At 37.2% G+C, this 27,235-nt stretch overlaps 3 protein-coding genes and 2 long non-coding RNA genes across 8 annotated transcripts; 2 read left to right on the forward strand and 3 right to left on the reverse strand.

Annotated features, from left to right (window-relative positions):
* Positions 1 to 1,067: 1,067 nt before the first annotated feature.
* Positions 1,068 to 9,747, forward strand: LOC134212611 (leukotriene A-4 hydrolase). 4 transcript variants are annotated; one of them, XM_062690620.1, is made up of 8 exons: positions 1,068 to 1,203; positions 2,203 to 2,268; positions 2,338 to 2,453; positions 2,516 to 2,842; positions 2,910 to 3,061; positions 8,328 to 8,733; positions 8,793 to 9,124; positions 9,203 to 9,747. In XM_062690620.1, the coding sequence occupies exons 2-8, from the start codon at positions 2,226 to 2,228 to the stop codon at positions 9,672 to 9,674; spliced, it is 1,848 nt and encodes a 615-aa protein (XP_062546604.1). In that variant the 5' UTR covers positions 1,068 to 1,203; positions 2,203 to 2,225; the 3' UTR covers positions 9,675 to 9,747. The 4 variants fall into 4 exon arrangements, with proteins under 4 accessions (XP_062546604.1, XP_062546607.1, XP_062546606.1 ...); XM_062690623.1 differs by lacking the exon at positions 1,068 to 1,203 and adding an exon at positions 1,494 to 1,518; XM_062690622.1 differs by lacking the exon at positions 1,068 to 1,203 and adding an exon at positions 1,819 to 1,872.
* On the reverse strand, positions 9,706 to 10,880 carry LOC134212620 (uncharacterized). The gene is made up of 4 exons (XM_062690634.1): positions 10,626 to 10,880; positions 10,503 to 10,567; positions 9,990 to 10,212; positions 9,706 to 9,915 (listed from the first exon to the last, which is right to left on the reverse strand). Exons 1-4 carry the CDS (start codon positions 10,746 to 10,748, stop codon positions 9,751 to 9,753), a joined length of 576 nt encoding a protein of 191 aa, XP_062546618.1. The 5' UTR covers positions 10,749 to 10,880; the 3' UTR covers positions 9,706 to 9,750.
* A 102-nt stretch (positions 10,881 to 10,982) lies between these two features.
* On the reverse strand, positions 10,983 to 13,415 carry LOC134212622 (PHD finger-like domain-containing protein 5A). The gene is made up of 3 exons (XM_062690635.1): positions 13,235 to 13,415; positions 12,988 to 13,178; positions 10,983 to 11,175 (listed from the first exon to the last, which is right to left on the reverse strand). Exons 1-3 carry the CDS (start codon positions 13,284 to 13,286, stop codon positions 11,086 to 11,088), a joined length of 333 nt encoding a protein of 110 aa, XP_062546619.1. The 5' UTR covers positions 13,287 to 13,415; the 3' UTR covers positions 10,983 to 11,085.
* A 4,826-nt stretch (positions 13,416 to 18,241) lies between these two features.
* LOC134216753 (uncharacterized) lies at positions 18,242 to 19,006 on the reverse strand. The gene is made up of 2 exons (XR_009980811.1): positions 18,770 to 19,006; positions 18,242 to 18,699 (listed from the first exon to the last, which is right to left on the reverse strand). It is a non-coding gene; the product is annotated as an uncharacterized LOC134216753 (long non-coding RNA).
* A 5,984-nt stretch (positions 19,007 to 24,990) lies between these two features.
* On the forward strand, positions 24,991 to 26,070 carry LOC134216754 (uncharacterized). Its single transcript, XR_009980812.1, has 2 exons — positions 24,991 to 25,542; positions 25,613 to 26,070. It is a non-coding gene; the product is annotated as an uncharacterized LOC134216754 (long non-coding RNA).
* The last annotated feature ends 1,165 nt before the right edge of the window (positions 26,071 to 27,235 follow it).

Consider the following 27,235-nt stretch of genomic DNA (forward strand, 5'->3'; position numbering starts at 1 on the left):
CCATTCCGGGATGTGAGAAGCACATATTACGATACACGACGCGAATATGCCTCCGAAAATATCTGTACTCGGTCGGATTTCGGCTCTGACAATACTGTAGGAGTGATTCAAGCACGCTTGGAGCAAGACCTATTAGCAGGTGCCGGCGATGATCCAGTTATATTTCAACCGAATTTGGAAGCCGGGTTGAATCAAATGCCTCTTGCGAACGGGCGACGAATATTGTAATACCTAAAATGACCAGATTGAAGATCATGATTGTTTTTTTATATGTATATATTTTTGATGCGAACAAAATCAATGAATAAATTATCGAATGATATTGCACAAGTCAAAAAACTGTACTTTTATTACCATTCGGCTGGTGATCCCATATGCAACATCAGTCACTGTCTTTCGTTTCAAATAACAATAGTTAAAATGAACTCATTCCGTATTTTTACTGCTGGGTGGACCTTTCATTTCCTTCGCAAACATTTTAGTCATTCAATTGTCAAACAGTTCATGTTTTGCGTTGAAATTTAGTACCCAACATGTCTTTTCTATAACAAGTATTCCGCCAACACCGACTATTCCGTCAACACCGACTATCTTCCTCGATGATTTATTATCTCTATTGATAGAATCGATCTTCATATTTCATCATCATTTCATCTATACTAATGTTTACTGTACAAAAAATCAACATAATTGCATGTTTTTATCGAAATCACGGTGGATAATTCAATAATTATCGAAAATAGGCACTTACGTCAGAGAACTCGTTTACTCTATTATGCCATTTATTAGGGTGAACTAACCAAAAACTGGGTACCAAAAACGAGAGTACCAAAAACGATGTGAGGTAGATGGGTTATCTATGTAGTTTGACAGCCGTTTCACCCTCCTGGGCGTTTCACCCTCCTGATATCGGACACTTTTTTTTCCAATTGGAATATTTCCCGTTTTTGCAACGCGATATATAACTGACAAAAGACTATTATATACTCATTATGTGTTATACTATCTATCCAATCCAGAGTGTTTGTAATTAGTGAATACACTCTATCCATTAGACGGTTCTCACCGCATAGTAAAAGAAGGAGTAACAGCTGAGAAGTAACAGTATTCAGTCAGTGGTGATTTTTGTATCTAGTAAAAGATAGAAGCAACAAGTTGCTTTATAAAAATCAGTGTGCTTACATTGTGTGAATTCGTTTTCTGGTATGTTAATGCATTATAACCTATACATTTTTTGTTTAGATTGATTATGTTTTCCAAATCTGATAAACTGATTTTTTGATTATTATTCACTAGATGATAATGCTTATATGTTACGAGTCATACTTATAAACTTTATTCAATAATCGAAACATGAGATCATCAACCAAAACAAGATGACTTCATGAATGCCTTTAATAGACACTGGTGTCAATTTGTCACCTCCGCTTGTTTTAAGCGGTACCTAAACATCTGGTTTGTGCACTGAACGGAGGTCTAGAAATTTTCCTTAAGTAGAAATTGAAGTGTATCAGATATGTACGTATATTTTATAAATTAATCTATCCAATAGACCGCATCTAGACTTTCCAACCAAGATTCTTTTATGTACAGGTTATCCGACTTCGTCAGTAGATGGGAATAACCAGCGCGGGGGGGAAACATACATTTTCAGTGCAAAAAGTAAACAAACGAGCATAAATTCCATACAAAAATCCAAGATGGCTGAGTTGGGGATATTGACAAGTCGGATAACCTGTATACATAAAAAAAATCTTGTTTCCAACTATGTTGGTCACTTGAAATGAAAGCAAAGCTTACAGCCTATCTCCCTTAAATTGGACCTTACACACAATCGATTACACGTCGGTTACAAAACTAGAGACGCAACAGGTAAAAACCTCTACTAATAATCATCTCAGTAAAACATTGAACTATTTAATTAAATAGCTGAAATAAGTCCGGAATGTGTTACTGAGATAATTTTACTTCGGTTCTGTTCAATCTCGTCTCAAAATACAATCCTTCACGAATAACTCTTTGTTACCGTGCCTCATAAGTACTTTTCATTATCAGTGACAATTGTTCGACTTTGTTATCTTATAGATTGCGGTTATCCACATAATGGTAACACTTCGAAAATTCTCATAACAATCGATACGTATGATGGCATAATCATCCATTATCTATTGTGGTTTACTCTACAAATTCGTTTCTTTCCAGCCACCACAGGTAGGTGCATTACAATGCGTCTGAGTCCAATCGACCCTAGCTCCTACAGCAACGCACGTAAGTTTTTACATTATCTAAATATACATAATTGAAAAGCTTAAATTATCATATTTATCAAAACATCAGAGGAGCTTATCATTCGCCATGTAGATCTTGACTGGACGATTAACTTCGAAAAATCTACTATTTCTGGAAGTGCTACTCTGTACTTTAAAACCGTAAAGGATGATGTCGAGGAAATCGTAAGCTTACCATGTTATAAAATATAGTTGACATCAAAATAGGTTCACAATTTATTTTCCAGTTCTTAGATTCCAGCGAATTGAGCATCGCTTCAATTGTCATTAAATCTTCGGCTGGCGAAGTACCGGTAACATGGGACGTTGCAGTACCAGTGGAAAATATCGGCTCCAAGTTGACAATCTATTTACCAACGAAAACTTCCGGAGACTTTACTCTGGTTGTTGAGTACGAAACCAGCCCAAAGGCAAGCGCTCTCCAATGGCTAACGGCAGAACAAACCTGTGGAAAAAAGCACCCATATCTGTTTAGTCAATGTCAGGCTATTCATGCCCGATCCCTCGTGCCCTGTCAAGACACACCGGCTGTGAAATTTACCTACAATGCAACGGTATGGACAAACTTACGTCAACAAGTTCAAGTTGTTCATCTACTTTCTTAACAAAATGTAATTTCAGCTTCGCCATCCCGCTGGGGTAACTGGACTGATGAGTGCCGTCAAAAAGAAGACAGAGCCGGGAGTTTCATACTTCGAACAAAAGATTCCCATTCCAAGTTATTTGCTAGCAATCGTCGTTGGAGCTCTTGTAGAAAAATCCATTGGACCAATGTAAGTACATACACTTTCCTTTTGTCTTCCAAAGCAAATTTGTATGCATACAGAAAGCAACGCTATAGCCAAGGTTCCCAACAAGCATTTTTTGTTTACTTTGCTCGATAGGTATGTATATATAATGGACTCTGCGGTAAACATGTTTATTGCCGAGATTTCTGTCAAAATTGCTGAAAATAATTTGCCGAAAATCAGCTAAGAATCGTAATTTTAGCCGAGATATTAGATTTTTATTTTGCTGAACACATATGACTGTTTGGGGTTTTGCCGAGCTGCAGAAACAAAAACAGAAATAAAAACTAAAACTAATTCGTTTTTAAAGAGTTCCAACCTAGGTTGGAACCAGTTCCAACCTTCCAACCTAAGTGCTGTCAAAGTGTTTTTTTATTCACTCAGGTTGGAACTAGGTTCGCACTAGTTCCAACCCCAAAGCTGTCGGGTTCGCACTGTGTTGTTTCACGGTTTCGCACCGGGTTCACCAATGCAACTGTACTTCAACTGTTAAAACCACGTGGGTGCTAGGGACTGGGTGGAATAAACAAGCAGAAGGGAGAAACGAAACTGTCTGTTTATTAAAATAAAATGCGCGTTAAAAATCTTTTTTCCGGGAATTTTGTGATATTTGTTATTGTAGTTTTAAATGAAATTAATCCGGTACTGTTGTCTAGATTCAGTTTTAAAAATAATTGTTAGGGAAGTTATGTATTCATAAGTTCATTCAGGTTTTCCTCACAGATTGTATCGCAAATTAGGTCGGTGGATGGATTTATGTAGTTTGGTAATTCCCCTTGAAAACCGTTCACAAAATCTGCTAAGAATTCTCAGAAAAATATATTTTAGGAATACCGAATAGAATTATTTCTTATGCCGAATTTCTTTTGAAATTCTTCCAAAAACGCTTTCGTGCGTTTCAGAATTTCCTTCGGGAATTCTGCCAGAAATTACTTCAGAAATTCTTCCAGTAATTCTTTCTTGAATTTTTGGCGATTTCTTTCAGGCATTCCTCCATATTTTTTCCAATGGATCATTTCGAGATGAATTCCTTTGGAAATTCTTCTAGGAATATCTTTGAATACTGTTCCAGGATGTTCTCTGGAAGTTGCTCCAGGAATTAATTTGGAATTCCTACAATAATTCCTTCAAGAAAGTTTTCTGGAATACAGGAACTTATTCGAAGTTTCCTTCAGGAATTGCTCCGCAAGTTTCGTACATAAATTCCCCCGGAAGTATACTTTGAGCAATTCCTCCGGGAGATTCTTAAAAAAGCAAAATGCACGGGGCCCAAAATCCGGCGGAAAACTTCCCCGAGGTTTGTTGAGGCTACCATCAATTGATAGAGGTAGCGAGGAAAGAACACATTCCAGAAACTGAATTTTAAAATATGTTGTATGGTGGACTTCTAGTGCGAAGGTTTTTGTACTACTTTGTCTAATGGTTGAACCAATGGGTGATCCAAGGGGTGACATTGTGCATCTCGAATCGAATCACTCGATTCGTATGTTTTTGGATTCGTTTCCTCGTTCGTTTCGAAAAAGTTGCGGCATTATGTATTTCGTTCGACTTCATTCAGTCGCAGTACAAGATTTCGAATAGTGCTGTACTAGTTCAATCGAGTATGTTCTGTCAAACGAAATGTAAACAGAGAGAATAAGAGATAGCTGGCTTCGTGTTTATGGCCCGTTTACATATGAACTAGTTCTAGCGGATAATGCACTGTCATTAAGCTAATTTCGTGCTAGTATTGTCGGATAGTGCATTGTCCGCTAGAACTAGCTCATATGTAAACGGGCCATTAGTATGCCGCCCGCTGAAGAGACAACCTTCAGCGCATAGCGAATGTGAGTAAACAGAGAGAACAAGAGTAATTTCATCTGCGTGTAGCATGTTACCTGTTGGAAAGGCATCCTTCAGGGCATGAATTGGCAGTTAATTTATAAACAAGCAAATTGTACTCAATGACCATAAAGAGCAATATTATTTATGGAGCAGTTGCAACCGATTTAAACATTATGCCGATACGACATGTTTTGTAAATTGAGATATTGTTATACGGCACAAATTATTAATTTTATGTTAATTCGAGTTTATGCCACAGATCCAATTTTGAGCTAAATAATTTAAAGCTAAAGAAGTATTCGATAATAAATTAATTTGATGCTTCCTGTGTTAAATTTAAATGCACTTGGGTAATCTCATGCGCGTTTTTTTTTATTTAACTCATCTATTTTTACGTAGATTTTGGAATATATACGTATTTCCGCAGATTTTCCTCATAGATTTTTCACGCGATTTATCGAAATCGTCAAGAAGTACGCGAAAACCCGATTTTAGTTGAAGTCGTTTTTACGCGGATTTCGGGATAATTAGAGAATGCATATTGTCTGGAAACTATGAAAGTAGGTATTCTTATGACATTCTTTTCCTCAAGAGACAATAATAAAACATTTATTCTCCTCCCGTAGAGAAATAGTAACAAATATAATTAAAAACTTTCAGCAAGAAATAACTCTCGAACAACATTCGAAAGCTATAAAGGTGACGAGTGTTTTTCATTCGACTTGAGGCGTTTTTCAGTGTGCTATCGAGTTTCCATAATGCCAAAACATCTCGTTATTCTTGTACCTCCTCGAGCATACTCGAACGATGAGTCATTTTCGAGATCGAATCGAAACCCGTAATGCCAAACATGTTCGACTCGATAGAATTACGTTCGAATCGAGATGCACAATGCCACCCCTGGGGTGACATTGTGCATCTCGAATCGAATCACTCGATTCGTAAGTTTTTGGACTCGTTTCGAAAAAAATGCGGCATTATGTATTTCGTTCGACTTCATTCAATCGTAGTACAAGACTTCGAATGGTGCTGTACTAGTTCAATCGAGTATGTTCTGTCAAACGAAATGTAAACAGAGAGAATAAGAGATAGTTGTCTCCGTGTTTAGTATGCCGCCCGCTGGAGAGACAACCTTCAGCGCATGGCGAATGTGAGTAAACAGAGAGAATAAGAGTAATTTCATCTGCGTGCAGCATGTTGCGTGTTGGAAAGGCATCCTTCAGGGCATGAATTGGCAGTTAATTTATAAAGAAGCAAATTGTGCTCAATGACTTTAAAAAGCAATATTATTTATTGAGCAGTTGCAACCGATTAAAACATTATGCCGATACGACATGTTTTGTAAATTGAGATATTGTTACGACACAAATTATAAGTTTTATGTTTAATCGAGTGTATGCGACAGATCCAATTTTAAAGTAAATAATTTAAAGCTAAAGAAGGATTCAATAATAAATTACTTTGATGTTTCCATGTGTTTTAGTTAAATGCATTTGGGTCATCTCATGTGCGTTTTTTTATTTAACTAATCTATTTTTACGTAGATTTTGGAATATACACTTTTTAACGCAAATTTACCTCATATATTTTTCACGCGATTTATCGAAATCGTTAAAAAATACGTGAAAACTTCAAAAAACCGATTTTAGTTGAAGTCGTTCACGGAGAAAATTTTAGTAAACACAAACAAATTTCAGGTTGCTTCAACCAAAAGTTTAGGCTGAATTCGGCCCAAGCAATGATTAACTTTGAATCAACTGTGAACGCTGGTTGAAACAAACTAATATCGTAGGTTGCTATTTCTCTGCTAGATAGGTTTAACATATATTTGTTTAAAACAACCATGATTATGGTTGTTTGATTCGAAAATTTGGTAGTTTGGTTATTGTACTCCGTCTTCCTGGTAAAACAAAACAAACTAAACTTTTAGTTTATCTGAAACCCATTTTTAGGTTACCTTCAAACCAAACAAAACCTCTGGTTGAGTCAACATGCTAAATTGGTTGAATAGGTTGTGTCAAGTTTGAAGTTTAGAATATTAAAAATAACACAATAATGAACAACCTCAAGTATGGTAGAAACAAACTAAAATATTAGTTTGCAACAAACATAAACAATGCTGTATTAACCAAGCATTTTGGGGTAGAAACAATTCAAAATAGATTTTTGTGTGCACCTATTCATTGAACTTTGAAACAAACATCTCTGACTTAACAACAACAAAAATTTCAGTTTGAAATTCAACCAACGTTTTGGTTGTTTCAAACTAGATTGTTTTTGCTCCGTGTTTCTACGCGGATTTCGGAATAATTAGAGATTGCATATTGTCTGGAAACTATAAAAGTAGACATTTTTCTCCTCAAGAGACAATAATAAAACATTTATTCTCTTCCCGTAGAGAAATAATAACAAATATAATTAAAAACTTTCAGCAAGAAATAATTCTCGAACAACATTCGAAAGCTATAAAGGTGACGAGTGTTTTTCATTCGACTTGAGTCGTTTTTCAGTGTGCTATCGAGTTTCCATAATGCCAAAACATCTCGTTATTCTGGTACCTCCTCAAGCATACTCGAACGATGAGTCGTTTTCGAGATCGAATCGAAACCCGTAATGCCAAACATGTTCGACTCGATGTGAAACGAAAAATATTCGTATGATATATGTTTTAAAATTCGATCTGCATGTGCACAACATGTGAAAAATTCGAAAAAAGTATTGGAGTTAACCATCTTCCATCGGTGGGGTTTTATCCCACGACCCTCGTACGCTAGACAGGTGCTTTTCACACTAAGCTACGAAGGACTTTCGTCGTCCTTTGCAACTTATCCTTTCATCGTCCTTTGCAATTTAACGGGTGTTGTAGACTAACTCTAAGCTGTCTGTCAAAAGACATGCTCTGATTCATGATGTACAATCATGCATTCTAAGTAAGACGTCGTAAGTTCAATTCCTGGCTGGTCTCTTTTCGAATTTGTATCTCAATCTAATTTCTTTCTGTGTTTCACGTTCTAACAAAACGATTCTCACAGTAATACCTTTAACACTAGCAATTCCGAAGCTGTGAGACGAATCGCAGAGTTCTCTGCATCTTTCTTAAGAAAGTGTCGAACTAATCATTCTTCCCCTTTCTCAGCGTGCGTAAAGACGTGCCCAACAGACTCTCTACTGTTGAAATTTGCTTTGCTTCCATCTAATAAATAGAGATTAACCCCAAATAAATATCTGTGGTAACTTGTGGGAAGTGATTTATTTATTTAATTACGATTTCTGTAACTCTCATTCAATAATCGAGGCTTGTACGACCTAAGAATTTGTGTGAATTACTCAATGCAAATGCTAATAAAAATTCCCTCAACTGCTGCTAGGTGAGGATAACATCCTTAGGTGGAATAATTGTTTCTCATATTTTTTCTTATCATTTTAGTTCAAGCGTATGGGCAGAACAGGAGCAGATCGATGAATCGGCAGAGGAGTTTTCACAAACGGCTGATTTCATCGCCAAAGCGGAGGAGATTTGCGGCCCATATGTTTGGGGTCGGTACGATCTACTGGTCATGCCTCCGAGCTTCCCATTCGGTGGGATGGAGAATCCATGTTTGACTTTTGTGACCCCCACGTTGCTGGCAGGCGATAAATCACTGGCCACCGTCGTGGCACATGAAATCGCCCACAGCTGGACCGGTAATTTGGTGACAAATCGAAATTTCGAGCACTTTTGGTTGAATGAAGGATTTACGGTTTTTGTGGAGGGCAAAATTGTAGGCAGGTTGTTCGGAAATGGTTCGCGTGATTTCCATGCTCTGCATGGGTTGAGTGAGCTCACGGATTGCGTAAGTTTGAAATTCGTACGATCCCATCCAGTGCTAATTTTATGTGTTTTACTTTATAGATCAAGACTCAGCTTGCTGATACACCTGAGCTAACTAAGCTGGTGGTGGACTTGTCCGAATGTAGTCCAGATGATGCATTTTCAACCGTTCCGTACATTAAAGGTTCCACATTTCTACGGTTCCTAGAAGACCTGTTGGGGGGACCCGAGAAGTTTGAACCATTCTTCCGCTCCTATCTGAACACATTCAAGTTCAAGTCCGTGCTGACAAACGATTTCAAGAAGGCTTTATATGATTGGTTCCGGGAAGATCCCAAAAACGAGGAGTTTTTGGAACGTATTGACTGGGATCGATGGTTGTTCGGCGAGGGAATGCCACCAGTTATTCCCAAGTAGGTCCCTAAATTGAAATTCCTTGCTTCATAATTCGGTTCGCCGTTATTTACCATGCAACAATTTTATATTTCCAGCTATGATCGTTCGCTATTGGATGCTTGCCAACAACATGCAAAACTGTGGGCAGAAAATGATCTGGAGTCGATAAGAGCGTCACCATTGTTGTCTGAGACATTGACTAGCATTCAACTGATCGAGTTTCTGGCCCAGCTCCTGGAGAAAAAAACGATTCAAGAGCTAACTTCGGAAAAAGTAGCCCTGCTGGATCAAACGTATCATATCCATGCTACGAAGAACGCGGAAATTCGTTTCCGCTTCGTCCGTCTCTACATTCGCGCAAGGATGATGGATAAAATGGATGAAATTCTTGCCTTCGCAAACAGCAATTTCCGCATGAAATTTGTCAGACCGGTTTATAAGGAGTTGGCGGGCTGGCCTGAAGCGAGGCCGATCGCTATTGACAACTATAACAAAATCAAGGACCAAATGATGTCCGTTTGTGCTTACACCGTTTCCAAGGATTTGGGTCTAGAAACAGCCAAATGAACAATGGCTGTTTACAATGATGGAAGTTGAATTCGCTTTTGATGATGTTTAATAAACTGGTTCTAACATGAGAGTGCTAAACTAGTATTGATTTTCTTGAGAGATGAGGGTTGGTGCGTTGCGATTGTGATGAGCGTGGGATATTCATCTGAATATCATCGATGCGTTCCTTCGAGCGCCAGTCGAGAAATAAAAGCGTTCCACCGATAGCCATTAGAACTGCTCCAATTATCGTCAGAGGCTGAAACACATTTACGAGATAAAGACATTACTTCTCTTTGACTTGGTGTAATTAACTTGCCTCGCATATCTCACCTCTGGAATATAGTCTAGGGTATACTTTTTGCTGGTGCATTGTGTCATCATAATGATGGAAACAATCAGTAGCAGAACAAACACGATATAGGCCACCGTTATCTCAGCGATGTATTGTATTTTGAGCGCTGTGCTTGACTTTATCAGATCGAGCGCATATAATGTGTATGACAGCATTGCTAGAATGGCACTTACAGTCGTGGTTATGATGTAGGTGACCGCCCTGTAATATGAAATTGAAATGCTTAGATTCGTCGCCATAACATTTATTATAGAGTCGAAAGTCACTAACTCAATTTGTACTCTGCTAACGTTTTCAATTACGATATACTCACTGTGAATTATACAACTGTACCTTATAACAGTGAAGTTATGATCAATTTCTATTAACATCAACCTTAAAGCATTTTTGTCTTAATTACTCACATCTACCGTGTATTTTGTTACACAACGTGATACACTTTTCTATAAGTATGCTACTTTGCACATCCATTATTATGGCATGCTACTTACCAGAAACGCGACTCATTGCAATCCCCGGAAGTGACGAAAATCAATCCTCCGATTATGAAGCATAACTGTGTGAAAGCTGAAGTCCATGAATTGGTCATGCAATTGTGGTTCTTGAGTTCTTACCAGAGAGATTACTTTTAAAATTCCTGCTGAAGATAGAATAAATCCTGCCCCACTCAGCATGTTTGAAGTGTGTTTAAAAATCAACACATAGAACTCAATTTCAGAACGTACATTTTCCCACATTGAGGCAAACTAAATGTCATTTTCAACCGTTAGCTTTGGCAATGGGAGGACTGTTTCCTCTACTCAATTAAATACCATTTAGATTCCTAGTAGCGATAGCTCTTACGATATAGATAAGAGACTGAAACTGAACAATGCTGGGGCGATGAAGTGGAGTGCTTTATAGTTCAAGCAAACCAATCTGTTTCAGTTTTCGTTTACGGGCTTTCTTTTTAAATGACTAATACTTTCAAATTGTTAGCGATTTATGGGAAATGCGTGTTTTTTTTTGTTAATAATTTGGGTCGAATTTCGAATACAATATTATTAAAATTATGGTAGTGTGGGAGACTTCCGTCTACCGCTGTTTGAAGCCATACTTTTTCCTCTCGTAGAAAAGATCCGTTTTAGAACTTCCCAGGTTTACAATCTTTGGACATCCATCCCTCTGAAAAGAATGTGTTTTGAATCAAAATGGATTTGCATTTTGGTTTGGTGGGTTTAGTGTAGAAAAGCAGTTCAAGTTAAGTTATGTTTATGATGTTAATATGATCATGCATCTCGCCATGATAGTCTTTTTACCATACAAAAGCACAGTTTTACGAGCACTGTAGTCACTGTATATGATGTAGGTATATAAAATAAAAATTGGTTGATACATTCACGTACACTTTATCACAAACTGCCTTGCAAAAAAAAAGATTTATTTGAGATAAAATCGGCCTTTTTTTGTTTATAAGTGCGATTTTGGACCCCTAGACGAAGTACTTACAAATATTAGCGCATATGTCTGGAAGTACGAGCGAAAACTACACCAAATCAGTCTTTATTATGAAACAAAAATTTGTTGGAATAATCGCTCAAAATGGCTTTGTATAAGGCAAGTTTTCTTTATTTTCACCCGAGCAACACAGACCCCCATAAGTACCGTAATCCGGGGGAACATTGATCAGTTTTACCACTTTCAAGAAATGAATAAAATATTATTTCTTGTTATCACAATTACTTATTGTGAGTTAGGTAGGGGGAATGACGGCTTTGGCAGGTTCTATTATTGGCAGGGTTTTTTTTAATGTCTGACTATGTTCAAATTTGGCCTAAACATTCTTTGCATATCAAAGAACATTGTGGCCAAATTTCATAAAATTTAGTCGACAAAAACCCCCCTGCCAATGATAGAACAAAACCAGCCAATGCCGTATTTCCCCCTATCTTGATCTTGACTAAATTTGCTGCTGAATAATATACGTCGGATGAATTTGCGTTTATTTTTTTTTATTAAACAATAAAATCAACAATTATTTTTGAACGCACAGCACATAAAACAAGTATAACAACAAAAAATTAAGCTTGTACTCAGCGTAAGAGATACCAACTATAGTAACCTACCTTAAGGGGTTTGCATATGCTTTCTCTACAGATAAATGATTGATTAAAGTTACCCCAAATTGAAAAACCAAAAAAACTCGACAAAAAACATTTTTAAAATTATCAAATGATCAAGAACAACAGTCTTATACGTTCTACATGTACTATAGTACTCGTTTTAAAAATATGAAAAAAGCTATGATTTCACTTACGGAGGAAATATTCACAAAATAATTTTAAAAAAATGATCAATGTTCCCCCGGATTACGGTACATATACATTATAGACATCATCAATCTATATCTGTTCGAAGTGAACTTAATGTGTACGTTTTGGTATTTCCTGTATACCTACGCTGCCTTCTTGAAAGAACTATTTTCTAGTCTTCTTCTTATTGGCATTACATCCCCACACTGGGAAAGAGCCGCCTCGCAGGTTAGCGTTCATTAAGCACTTCCACAGTTATTAACTGCGAGGTTTCTAAGCCAGGTTATCATTTTTGCATTCGTATATCATGAGGCTAACACGATGATACTTTTATGCCCAGGGAAGTCGAGATAATTTCCAATCGGAAAATTGTCTAGACCGGCACCGGGAATCGAACCCAGCCACCCTCAGCATGGTCTTGCTTTGTAGTCGCGCCCCTTTCTTACTATTTTCTAGTAAGTTTCATTATCTGTTTTTGATTAAAAGAAACTAATCAAACAAAAGCAAAACAAGTTTTTGAAGCCAGTGACGGAATGTGCAGCCAGCGGCACATAGTACAGTAATCAAGAAAATGTTGATCAAATATAAATAGGGGTCCACCAAATCAAGTTGGTTTCTACAAGAATTCAAATAGTTTAGCATCGAGTTTCATCTTTGGGGACTCCACATTATAAACTTATCTTACATCTTTTTCCTGAATCGTACATTCCTTGCAGTAGTAGGCATCAGACACTCCAGGTCCACCGCAAATTACGCATCGTCCCTGGTAGGATCCGTAATTGCACTCGTCACAGATGCGCACCAAAGTGCACGGTCTCACGTAAGAATCGCAGATCACACACTTTCCATCGCACTTCTCGCACAGGCGTCCTATAGCTAAAAGCAAGCAACTATGAGGTCACTTTTAACAAGTTTAAGCTAGAATAACTTACCCACTCCTGGCTGTTTACGGCAGAATATAAGATCGGGGTGATGCTTCGCCATTCCGAGATATTTGTATTCAGTAGAGAAGAAAAAGGCTATTTAATTTCCGAAAAAAGCAACGGGTAAACAAACGTATAACGAGGCGAAGCGACTCCTTTCGTTCCTTTCCGACAAAATTCATCAGCACGATCGAGCACGAGAAACAAAAGATTGTCAAAATAACGTTATGGACGTTATTATCGTTACAATATATCACGCACTGATAAAAAAATACACGTTCGATTCATGTTTTTCGGAATATGGATATTTTCAATCCGCTTACACCATCAAGTCTAGTGCAATCCACATCAACACGAAGTTCTTCACACTCTCAGATCAAATGTCAATGTTTATGACAGAATCCATTACTGATACACTACATTATGATATGCATATCCATGAATATTCATAACAAATACACGTTCGACTCGTGTGTTTCAAAATGTGGACATTTCATTCCATGTTACACCATCAAGTATGGTGTATTTCACATAACTGAGATGTTCTTCGCAAACACAATTCAAACATCAATGTAAATAGAAAATTCCATACTTGATACACCACGATGTCATATGTTTATCTAAAACATGTTATGAATCCATTCAAACGAATTTCAGTATGCATTTAGACGAACAATGTGTCATTATTTCAATAAAATCGCACATGTTCAAGTATGTTTCGAAAGAGTTGCAATTAGCAGCTGTAGTGAACTAACTTTACATTAAATTTCACTTCTATAAAGAAGAAAAATACCATGTTTGATTATTTATTATGAACAATTTATTCGTGTTTCTATATAAATGTTAAATCACAAATGTAAAACGATAGTGGAAGGAAGAGGCAATTTATTATTCAGTAACCCGAGCAGTGACCAGGAGGGCAGAAGGCACTGAAAGCTTCCGTAAGATGTGGATGAGGCAAATAAATAAATAAAATAAAGCAAAACTGCTAATTCAGGAAAACACAAGTACAATATTTGATTTAATTAATTTAAACAATATATTTATGAATGCCTACAAATCTACAAAGATTTTCTCAAAATCTACTTTATTTAACTTCCGTCTAAAATCGTTTGGCGTTGTAAGTGAACGAGAAAAAAGTCCATTTTTTGGTTTTCCAATTAATAATTTATTTCAATTGATACATCCGGAATGCGATTTCCTTTGGGTTTGAAATTAATACTAACACAAAAGAAAACTTAATGAATTTAATATATAAGTATAAATATTTCTCTACAGTTCTAAAGTTTTATTATTTCTAAATTAATGTTCTTTTTCTGGACTAACCGGCTGACCCGCTGTGACTCCTCATTCACGTTTAGTTGATTCGAAGAATACTAACTTGGTACTTTTTTATGTATTGCATGTTCCCTTCCTGCTTCTGCGGGGTATCAATAAAGAGGATGACGTGATATTTACTGATATACGCCGAAGATGAATCCTCAATACCAGCTTCTTCCGACTACCCTTTACGATGTACGTACTTCGTGACGGTTTCCCGCTGGTAGGCATCAGCACCGAAGCGATCACGTTCATTGACACCAATTCTTTTAAATGGAATTTGAACTTGTTGGTTATCTGTGTGGATAAGAACCTGATTCATCGATTGCAGATGTCAGAAGATTAAAGCACTTACCTGCTCGTGAACAAACTCTTCGACCGCAGCTAGTAATGGTGTTTTATGGAATTCAGCTTTTAAATATAATAAATACAATCTCCGCTTCGGCTGCAATTTTTATCAACTTGATCTCATTTTATTTTATAGGTCCGGAATGCGATTTCCGTCAGAGGTTCGAAAACCAACGAAATATGCTTTCCTATACTTCAACTGTTGATTCGTTGAAGTTATAGCAAAAATATGTTTCTGGAAATGGAATTCGATCCGATGACGGAAATCGGACTCCGGACGATTACGCAATTATCATCATTATTTAAATATGGAAGAAACACTAAATTCATTCGTTAATACAAATGAAATTCAACACGATTATTCTTCGATGTCATATATTAAACAAGTGAAAATGTCAAGTCAAGCAACCGAATTCTATTTGCTTTACACGTTAATACCTTGTGGTTTGTTTATAAACAAATGATGAGTTTCGGGTGAGCGATGTCATTTGTTTTACACGTGAAATTGATTTGCTTTGACAACATGCGCAAATTCATGTGTAAAACACACGGCCCTCTCGTGTATTTTTTTTATAGTGCGGCTATAAAAAACATACCTAATATTAGGTACTATTCACTCAAATCGGGAGTTGTGTGGGAACCCAAAATTGAAATCCTTGAAATTGAGTAAAATTCAATTAATATTACACTGAGGATAATCCGCACATATTTATTGGCGAAAATCCATAAATTTTTATTTTAAGATTTATATGTGCACACATAACTATCCACTATCCCAGGACGCACTTAAAACAAATTAGTGTAATATATATCATGAGCAGCTGCACATACATTTTATTAGCGCAATACGATTTTTATTAGCCAAACAAATGAATCACAAGTGTGAAGTTAGCTGATCACATTCTATTAGTGTACACATATGTATTACGTGCAGATTATTCTGAGTGTAGGTCTATAGAATCGATTTGGTTGTCAAAGTGAAGCCAAAATTTTCTATTGTGCCGGAGCCAAACATTGAAGATTGTGGTTATGTTCGTTTTAAATCTGTAATAATATGATCAATTATAACGATTTTAATTTTTCAGTTGTGACAGCTTTACTGTTCAACAATGCAATTTAAAGGGAAAAAATGCATATTTGGCGCTATGAGGCAAATATTGTTATATAGTTTATATGCAATGTAAAGAAACGTTTCAAAAGTTATCAATGTATGAAACTTATGTACGAAAACGTTTCAAAAACAATTGCAGGTATAGTTACATTAGAGAAATATGTTGATGTATTGTATCCTCAGTGTTGATACAATTTGTGCAACCATCAAGAAACAATGTATCCTATTGTATACCGTACATTTTATGGTAATTCAATTGTTTACACTATTGAACCAATAGTACATTTTTATCCGGGAAGATATCAGGTGTAGATCAGGGGCCTGTAGCATAATCGAAATTTTACTAATAATATTAATAGAGTAGCTTGTAACTTGTATTTTTCTGTTGCATAATGAATCTACAATGAATTTACAAGACTAATATTACAAGTAAACCACAATAATAATATTAGTGGAATTTACAAGTAACTGTTGCATAAAGAAAATACAAGTAAAAATTATTAGCGTTGGCTTGTAGTTTTGTTTACAAGTATGAATGGTGCTGTAATTTAATTTACAAGTAGCTTTTATTTTATTATTTTAGCTGTGCAAAGTAATTATGCATCGTTTTATTGTTTTTAACGACTTAACAGAGAAAGAAACTATTATTCTAGTTGCTTCAAATTACCATATATAATGAAATACCACAGACAAACAGACATAACACTCGTCAAATTTCTATCGTTCACTGATTTACTGGTCGATTCAAATAATCATTAGTTGGCCAATCGATCGCTCGTGGCGTGCGCATCGGATTTGCTCAAGTTTGACATTTGCTCACTACCGCCACCTGGTTCGTGATTTGCCCAACTAACTGAAATCAACAGATGTCGTTAGTGTTTCAACGACGTTGTAGTTGATGAGTAAATGTTCAATGTGCTATGTCTGTTTGTCTGTGGAAATACTGTGCACTAAGAATAAATTTCTCGTTCCGATTTAACACTGAGAATTATGATACAAAACTACTCAAAAGTGGGTTGTTTTAGCTCAAATCCGTACTTTGGACCAATAACCCAATTTTGAGTGAAATGAGTTTCCTACACACTTAGCTCATTTCACCGTATCCAGCATTTTACGTGCGCTAATGGCCGCCACAATTTATCTCATGTTCTGGTGGGGTGCAATTGATTTGACGTTTGGCTTGTGTCGTTTGACATCGCAGCAATCATCATCATCGTGATTAAATCATTTTGATGATGGAAACTTATCGTTTTTGTGTCAAACGACACAAGCCAAACTTCAAACTGTTTCCACCCTACCAAAAACTGAGCTTGATTGTGGCGGCCATTAGCGCTCGTAAAATGCTGGATTCGGTAAATTTTACCGAAATCTCAACAGCAGAACTGTTCGGTAATTTATTTTACAGATTTTTTGTAATTTTTTCCATTGCTCAGCTGTCAAAATCACCGAAAATCAGTTAAATTATTTACCGAACAGTTCTGCTGTTGAGATTTCGGTAAAATTTTACCGAATTCGGCGATTTATTTTAAGTGTGTAATACTTATTAGTTTAACTTAATAGTACGTTCAGATTATGAGCTATATCACTTGATATAGCGAATCTTGACATGAGATGCCATATGCATTATTTCCAGTGAAAACTAGATGTACAAACACTGATGTCAAGATGCTCTATATCAAGTGATATAGCTCATAATCTGAACGTACTATAACATTGTTGAATTTACAATTCTAAAAGTGTCACTTCAGAATGAACTTTTACAAGAGCCAACTTTTCAAAATAACAATTACCTCTCAAAACTAAATGTGTAATTAAACTTTCAAAATAACATTTTCCTCTCAACACTAAATGTGTATCAAACTTCTCAAAATAACATTTTTCTTTCAAAATTGAAAGTGTGTAAAATGCATTGATATTCAAAACAAGTGAAGTACACACAAAAAAAAATCGTTGGTAGAAATCAAAGAAACGTTGGTAAAGTTAAGAAAATTCGTTAGTGATTTTCAGTAGAAAGTATACCATTGTTAAATCTACAATTTCAAAAATGTCATATCGGTGAGAGCTTTGACAAGTGCTGACTTTTCAAAATAACATTTTCCTCTCAAATCTAAATGTGGTCAACTTGTCAATATAACATACTACTATTTAAACTCAATGTTTATTTTACATTTGAAAACACAGTGATACTTTCAAAACAACAATAATTGTGCGCTTTCAATTTAAATCAAACACCAAAATAATTTTTTCCATATTTATTTATTGAAAATTATTTTTTCTTATGATGATAATTATCTCGTTTCGACGTTCTTTTTTTGGTGTAATAACATTCGCTGGAAATCCACGGCTTTGGATAGCAAAGTTGTGTACCGTGTTGATGTTGGGTCCTCGGCTAAATCCCCAAAATGTATGTGACTCGTTTTCTTCGACGCGACTGCCATTGCATCAGCCAACATTGCCACAGTCAACTTAGAGTTTCCCGCTGCTGGACTTTCTCATGATTGTCCCAATGTTATGATAATTTTTGTGCTATTAGTGATTCGGTTCGTTTTCGTTGTGGTTTTTGGCATGCGTCAATTGGCAGGGACATGGAGGCCCTTCCCCTCGTTGCTCCCGTGATCAACGATACCGTAATCATTCAACGATAATGATACGTAAGTGATATCAGCTCTGGTTGCGGTATAGAAAGTTTAAAATCCTGGGGAACGAAAAGCAAAATAATAATCGATCACATTTGCAATCAAAAGACCAATCAAATTTAAATTTACCTTCGCATCATTCCTGATCCGCTTTATACTTCTTCGTTCGGAAATCCTTCTCTTCGCCCGGCTCGTCGCTGTCATTCGCATGAATGTTTTGTTGTATACACTTCCTGGAAATGCTCCATTCACAGCATCGACCAGTTCACCTTCTATGGCAGCTTCTTCTCCATCCATATTTCGTTTTCAACCGATCGGAACTGTTAGAAACTTCCATCTCGGATAAAATCTGTTACTCAAGCTGAACTCGCTCCAGATTCGACGACCCAGGGCACTCCTTTGAGCTGCGAAACTACAAACTACTCGTATTATTCCTCGAGTCCATGGTGCCAATAGATGAAGGAATGCGGAAGTGACGGATCAACAGGGGACTCATTATCAGGCCTTGTTTCTGCCGATCAGCGATGTGCAATCTTAGTGGTATTCCAACCATAGCTTCGAGAACAAAGGCGGATAGAAGGTGGAAGTTACTTCTATATATATATATAGTATACGGAACCCGAGACGGAACCTGGTACAAAAAACACCGGATTAATCACTGTAAATTTTCCGATTCACGAATTTTCTTCGAATTCTTTTCGCGGTAAATACAACTTTCTGACAGATCGACGTGGGCTGCCAGTTATTGTATTTATGGTTGTCAGAGTTGCCACACAGAAAAAAATAAAATAGTGCTATCAAAAATTATGCACTTTCAATCGGAAAAGTAGCTAATTTTCGTTATTCCGTCTATGGTAGAAAATCGAAAATTTGATTTCAATAAAATGAAATATCTGCAGTTATCAGACGTCGCAACTCATTTCTGATTAGTGCGCAGGATAGTACATCCATGCGTGGATCATGCGCACTACTAATGACATATTTCAAATTGTCGCGACTCGCGTCGCAGCGCGAGTGCTCAATCGCGCGGTCCGGTTTGGTGGCGGCCCGACTATAAAATAAAAGTTTAATCACTTTGAACGAAAGTAATGCGTTTTATTTAAAAGTATTTTCCATCTTTTCTGAGTGTAATTTTAAAAGTTTTCTTTTCAATTTGAATTGGTTAACTGCTTTCATTAAATTTGACAACACGAGCTTTTAAAAATCACTTGGACTGACAACTGATTCTTTTTATCTCTTTCTGTTGTCCTCAATTTTTGCCAACTACGATAGTTACCGCGCAAGTTTACTTTTCAAAGATCCGAAAATAAATACTTGATTCTCTTCAGTTTAACGCGTTTAACGCCATATTCGGATTACATAAGAATCTATTTAAAGGCCAGAAATGGTTCCCATTTCTTGTTTTTACCTGCACATGGTAAGTACCTTCGTCGAGAAGATCTGAATAATCGAATAATTATGATTTGTTTACCATTCATTTCGATAGCTGCGGGCATATGATTCAACCTGGAAACACAAATCAAGACATCGTCGGAACGCCTGTGAAGAAAATGCATACGATCGTCAGGAGCTGCTGTTGGGCGCAGTAAACGGAAAAGCGCACGTTTGATGTTTTGCTGCTGATAGTGACCTCTCGATCCCTAACGGATTTCCCGCAGCAGCGTTGAAAAAGTCTCCGAAACAACGTTCTGCCACAACAAAAATGCAAATTATTTAAAATAATTGATTATAACAATGAAATAAAAAGAATTTATTTGAAAGGAAAGGGTGAATTGAAGAAATGTTTTGGGAGGTTCTTTTTTGGTTCAATAATATTTCATTTTGCAACGAGTTTGGGAATAAAAATAAACCACTCTCATTTTCAACAGTGTGATTATTTGGATTTGACAGTTCTACAGTTTTAGCTTGAATATTCAAACTTTTAATTTCAGAGCAATACGTAGCTTTCAAACGATGGTAGTTGTAAAAGTTGGCATACTTTTATTTTAAACATACCCAACTCTCTACGAAAAAGAACCAACGCAACTTTTTATTTTAACCAACGGTTTTCTTAATTTTATTAATGATTTTTCTTTCTGTGCAGAAACAGGGATTATTGAAATTTAGTTAATAATTTAACAAATTTTGTTTTGACTGCTCTCACTGTAAAAATTGTGGAGAGGTGCAATGCACACCTTGTCACTAGCAACATTGGTCGCCGCACCCATATGTGACCTTTGTCTGTATGTTGCCAATCCCCCGAGTAGCGCAACTGACAGACACCGACTCGACGCCATCGTCATTCTCGAAGAGCGAACCGTAGAGCAACAAAGTGTTTATTAATTACCTCTGTAATTCTTCTATAAATAAAAGTTCACGTTAAAGTAATCGCGAGTGCTTTCTTATTACTTTTACTCCCGAATCCCTTCGCTGGTTTTTCCACTGTGCTACCGTGATTGTCCGTCAAAAATCACAATTTTACACTGAGAAAAAAACATTCAGATCAAACATTTTGCATTCAATTTAAACATTTCAGCACTCAAGATTACCAAATTTCCCTCACTTTTAAAATAAGATTAGAAAATATTGAAATCACAACTTTTTTTGGTTCTGTGTAAGAACGCACCCAAGCATGATTGCTTTTGAGCAAATGCTTTTTCGATGTCGTAGACAACCTTGTGTAGAAGAGTCACGGTGGACTTTCCAGATTGGTAAGCATGTTGATTAACATGAAGAGGCATGTTTGCCAAACAGTCATCACGAATGTGATGATCGATAATGCGTTCTAAGCATTTCAGAAGAAATGAGGTCAGACTGATGGGTCTAAAACTCTTTGCTTCTTCATACGAAGCACGTCCTCCTTTTGGGATAAACTTCACATCCCGCCAGGATATGGGAATATACCCAGTAGCAAAACTGCGTACTAAAAGTTAAGTTTTTTTCAAAACATGTTTGATATGCTCAAAACCCCTCTGAAGAAAAACGGGATAGATCCCATCTTCTCCTGGAGATTTGTAAGGAGCAAAACTGATAAGAGCCCATTGAATCGATTCAGTAGTTATGATTCTATGCCTGAGCCCAAGACCCGTAGCTACATGAAAAGACATACATCCGAAGATGCAATATCTACACATCCAGGGAAGTGTGTATCAAATAAGTGCTCTAACGCTTCTTCGTCAGAAGAAGTGTAGTCGCCATTTGACTTGCGAATTTCGCCAACTTGGAAATCCTTGGATCTCGCAAGAATTTTGTTCAATCGAGTGGCTTCACTCAAATTGGAAACATTTGCACAAAGGTTTTTCCAGCCGAATCGTTCAGCAGATCGTAGAGCCTTCTTGTAAGCTTTGCGAGCCAACTTGAAAGAATCCGTCCCTGCTGAATGGCGTCTGTTCCAACTCCTTCTACACTGCTTCCTGAGCTTAGCCAAATCGGAATTCCACCACGGGGTTCCTCTTGAGGTTTTCACAGAACGCAAGGGGCAAGCTTCTTCAAAAGCTTCCACGATATGCAACGTTGTAGTATCAACGGCATCATCCAAGTCGGTAGGAGTTTCAATGGATGGTAGATATCCATGAAATTTTGTCGAGAGCAACTCTGTATAGAGATCCCAGTTGGTTGAACGGGGATTTCTAAAACGCAAGGTCTGCGAAGAAACATTCAACTGATCAAAATAGATGTAGCGATGGTCAGATATGGATTCCTCATCTGACACATGCCAATTCGTCAACTCGTGACTGATTCTATTGGAGCAGAGAGTTATGTCTAATACTTCTGCTCTATTAGATACCATAAAGGTTGGGCGATTGCCTATGTTAAGTAAACCAAGTTCGGTACTACTTAAATATTCCATCAAGCTGGAGCCTCTCAGATTGATATCCGAGCTACCCCAGATGATGTGATGAGCATTAGCATCACTACCGACAATTAGCGGAAGGCCTTTTGACGTGCAATAACTGACCACTTGTTTGAAAGCATCCGTAGGGGATGGTTCATCATGTGGTAAATAAACCGAACAATAGACGTATGTTCTGGCGTTTCACCAGTTATGTCAATTGTGACAGCACATACATCTCTGGCTGTTAGTTCAGAGATGAATGTAGCAATGATAGCGGTTTTAACAAGCACACATGCACGCGGCATTGGCCGATTGTTTGCCATTTCATTACTGAAAGCAGCAAAAAGCGGGCTCACTAAGTTACCTAGGTAAAAGCTACCCTTGCGAAAATAGGGTTCCTGCACCAAAGCCACTTGGGATTTGCCATTTTGCATAAGTCTACAAAGATTAATCGTTGCTGTTCTTTTGTGCTGAAGATTGATTTGAGCTATCCTAACTGTAGCCATTGCGAATTACGATAATACACTCCACAACTTCAACATTTATGTGAACAGCAACGATGAAACCAAGTCGGTATCGTATCAAGAACGTCAAAGACGAAACACAGAGTACACTGTGAAAAACGCATAAAGCGAATCCATATAGGTGACAATTAGATAAAAAACTAAATAAAACATACTCATAATCCCACCCTTATTTAACCTCAAGTTGAGATTGAATAAGAGTAGCCGATTATTCCGGAGAAGCAATAAGTCAACTACGCCATAGCTCCGGTTGGCGCAATAAGGGCTCAATACTGTGAAGGGTGCCCTGGTGCTTCACAGGCTCCGTTAGCGGTTAGGTTCATTTTAGACCCCCCTAACCATTCATTCATAGGCACGGTAAGCATAAAGCCGCATCACACCAAGAATTAGGGGTCACCTGTATGGTGGACTTTTACCACTGGAACAGGCAATCCGTAGCGTTATTCTTAGCCAGACTACCGGCTGCCGACACCACACGGCTATCTAGGCTGTTCGTGGAGAGAAGTTGACATTGACTTTACGTCAACTCTCAATGTGGCCGAACAGCCGAACAGCACAGACAAACAGACGTAACACTTCTCATTTCAACATCGTTCACGTGTTCAACAGTTGATTTGAAATACATCTGTGCTACGCGATTGTGCCAAGAGGGGCGCTAGTGTTCAATCGCTTTGACATTTGATTAGTGTATATGCTGCTGAATGTTTTCTGTGTTGATGACGATGATGATGATGATTGATATAGATGTATGCGTTAGGAGCAAACGTCAAATGGGAAATAATCATGGTCGACTGTGTTTCTCGCGATTCTGATAACAGATGGCAGTAGTGTTTTCTGAAAAGCGAATGACGATAATTTTTCGAACAGTTTGTATGAAGAGTTACGTCTGTTTGTCTGTGCTTAATGCATTTTATGGTTCTTTGTTCAATGAATTCAGATGCTGTGCGAATGGGAACAAGCCAACAGGAGTGGAACAAGCTAAAAAATAGTGTTGTGAATTGTGATTGATAGCCCGCTGAGTGAATTCGGGCCGAATGCATGTTTCCTTCTCCGGAAGGAATGTCTTCTCTCTTTGATTAATTTTGATTTGATGGCGGAGACGGTTGTTGCGGTTGTTGCGGATGTTGTTGGAGACGGTTGTTGCACACAAAAAAAAATCGTTGGTAAAATTAAAAGAAACGTTGGTAAAATTAAGAAAATTAGTTAGTGATTTTCAGTAGAAAGTATAGAATTGTTAAATCTACCAATGCGAAAAATGTCACCTCTGCAAGAACTTTGACAGGAAGAATATTTTTAAAATAACATTCTCCTCTCAAATCGAAAGGTGTATTTTACATTAGAATCAACTAGTGATACTTTCAAAACAACTAGTTGTATTCACTCTCAATTTCACATGTGAATTATAAATTTATGTTTTCCAATTTAAAATAAAAACATTGAGAATGGCAAGAAGAACGAGTTATTTTGCGCTTCTATTTTATTATCCTTTTCAAATCAAAAACCAAGCAACATTCTTTTCTGCTACTTTTCTTTAAATCTGTGCCTCATCAGCGACGCGTTTCGAGGTGCGGCGGGAATTCGTCACGAATCTTGTATCCTCTGTTGGACGGAATCTTATAACAGCTTCAACCTGGAGCAAAATTTAATATCAGCACCCTGATTTTTCTCACTAATCACTACCGATATAATGAAAATACTCACGTAAAGAAAGCAGAAACGTATACACAGAACCAAAAAAAGTTGTGATTTCAATATTTTCTAATCTTATTTTAAAAGTGAGGGAAATTTGGTAATCTTGAATGCTGAAATGTTTAAATTGAATGCAAAATGTTTGATCTGAATGTTTTTTTCTCAGTGTAAAATTGTGATTTTTACAGTGAGAGCAGTCAAAACAAAATTTGTTAAATTATTAACTAAATTTCAATAATCCCTGTTTCTGGCAACTCTGACAACCATAAATACAATAACTGGCAGCCCACGTCGATCTGTCAGAAAGTTGTATTTACCGCGAAAAGAATTCGAAGAAAATTCGTGAATCGGAAAATTTACAGTGATTAATCCGGTGTTTTTTGTACCAGGTTCCGTCTCGGGTTCCGTATAGAAGTAACTTCCACCTTCTATCCGCCCTTGTTCTCGAAGCTATGGTTGGAATACCACTAAGATTGCACATCGCTGATCGGCAGAAACAAGGCCTGATAATGAGTCCCCTGTTGATCCGTCACTTCCGCATTCCTTCATCTATTGGCACCATGGACTCGAGGAATAATACGAGTAGTTTGTAGTTTCGCAGCTCAAAGGAGTGCCCTGGGTCGTCGAATCTGAGCGAGTTCAGCTTGAGTAACAGATTTTATCCGAGATGGAAGTTTCTAACAGTTCCGATCGGTTGAAAACGAAATATGGATGGAGAAGAAGCTGCCATAGAAGGTGAACTGGTCGATGCTGTGAATGGAGCATTTCCAGGAAGTGTATACAACAAAACATTCATGCGAATGACAGCGACGAGCCGGGCGAAGAGAAGGATTTCCGAACGAAGAAGTATAAAGCGGATCAGGAATGATGCGAAGGTAAATTTAAATTTGATTGGTCTTTTGATTGCAAATGTGATCGATTATTATTTTGCTTTTCGTTCCCCAGGATTTTAAACTTTCTATACCGCAACCAGAGCTGATATCACTTACGTATCATTATCGTTGAATGATTACGGTATCGTTGATCACAGGAGCAACGAGGGGAAGGGCCTCCATGTCCCTGCCAATTGACGCATGCCAAAAACCACAACGAAAACGAACCGAATCACTAATAGCACAAAAATTATCATAACATTGGGACAATCATGAGAAAGTCCAGCAGCGGGAAACTCTAAGTTGACTGTGGCAATGTTGGCTGATGCAATGGCAGTCGCGTCGAAGAAAACGAGTCACATACATTTTGGGGATTTAGCCGAGGACCCAACATCAACACGGTACACAACTTTGCTATCCAAAGCCGTGGATTTCCAGCGAATGTTATTACACCAAAAAAAGAACGTCGAAACGAGATAATTATCATCATAAGAAAAAATAATTTTCAATAAATAAATATGGAAAAAATTATTTTGGTGTTTGATTTAAATTGAAAGCGCACAATTATTGTTGTTTTGAAAGTATCACTGTGATTTCAAATGTAAAATAAACATTGAGTTTAAATAGTAGTATGTTATATTGACAAGTTGACCACATTTAGATTTGAGAGGAAAATGTTATTTTGAAAAGTCAGCACTTGTCAAAGCTCTCACCGATATGACATTTTTGAAATTGTAGATTTAACAATCGTATACTTTCTACTGAAAATCACTAACGAATTTTCTTAACTTTACCAACGTTTCTTTGATTTCTACCAACGATTTTTTTTTGTGTGTATCGTTCGTAGACAGCCGGATGACCGATTAGATGCGAGTTAGGTGCGAGGTCAAGTGCTTGATGATCTTTTCCGAGGTATCTACGACGATCCTGTGACGATCGATGAATAAAATATCATGGAGTCATGGAGTTTTCATGGCAAAGAGAGATTTTTACCTGTGGTTCCATTCATTCCGTCGAAGCAATTTATTGAAACCTTGAGGATCACTTGACTGTTTTCGGAAACGCCGGGAGTAATTTTCTCGAGCCAAGAAGTTGACAGCTCGTTTGGTTGCCAGAGTGGTTCTTATTTACCGCCAGAGTTGCCGAAACAAGGAAATGAAAATTTCATTTAAAAATTTTCTATCCCTCAGTTCAAAAATTTTCGCACTCAAAGGTACAATGATTCATCGACAAAAAAACTTTGAAATTGAAAGTTTTGTATTCACAGTAAATGATTCGCTACTCAAAATTACTAGAAATGAGCAACTTTCAAAACAAAAGTGCAATATTCTCAAAAGCACAATTTTTTTTCTCTCTGTGTGCGGATGTTGAGGATAATGCTGCTGAGCCGCCTGTTGGCGATGCGGACACTAGAAAGAAGGTGCTGAATAAAGATCGGGATGCTCAACAATGATACCGAAAGTCTGCTGCTAAACACGATGAGGCAAACATTAGGGACGTTATTGGCAATTTTGTGTGCGGCAGCCGTTAGTTATGTTTTAACCATTAGATGGATTTCACAGTCGTCTCTGGATTACTGATAGTGAAAAGCGTATAGACATTGTGAAAAACGAAGATCTTCACCATTCCGATTGCATCATGCTCCAATTGCTACTCATAATGAAGAAATAAATATAATCAAATACAAAAGTTCGTT

Source organism: Armigeres subalbatus, chromosome 2 (genome assembly GCF_024139115.2).
Source record: "Armigeres subalbatus isolate Guangzhou_Male chromosome 2, GZ_Asu_2, whole genome shotgun sequence".
NCBI lineage: Eukaryota > Metazoa > Arthropoda > Insecta > Diptera > Culicidae > Armigeres > Armigeres subalbatus.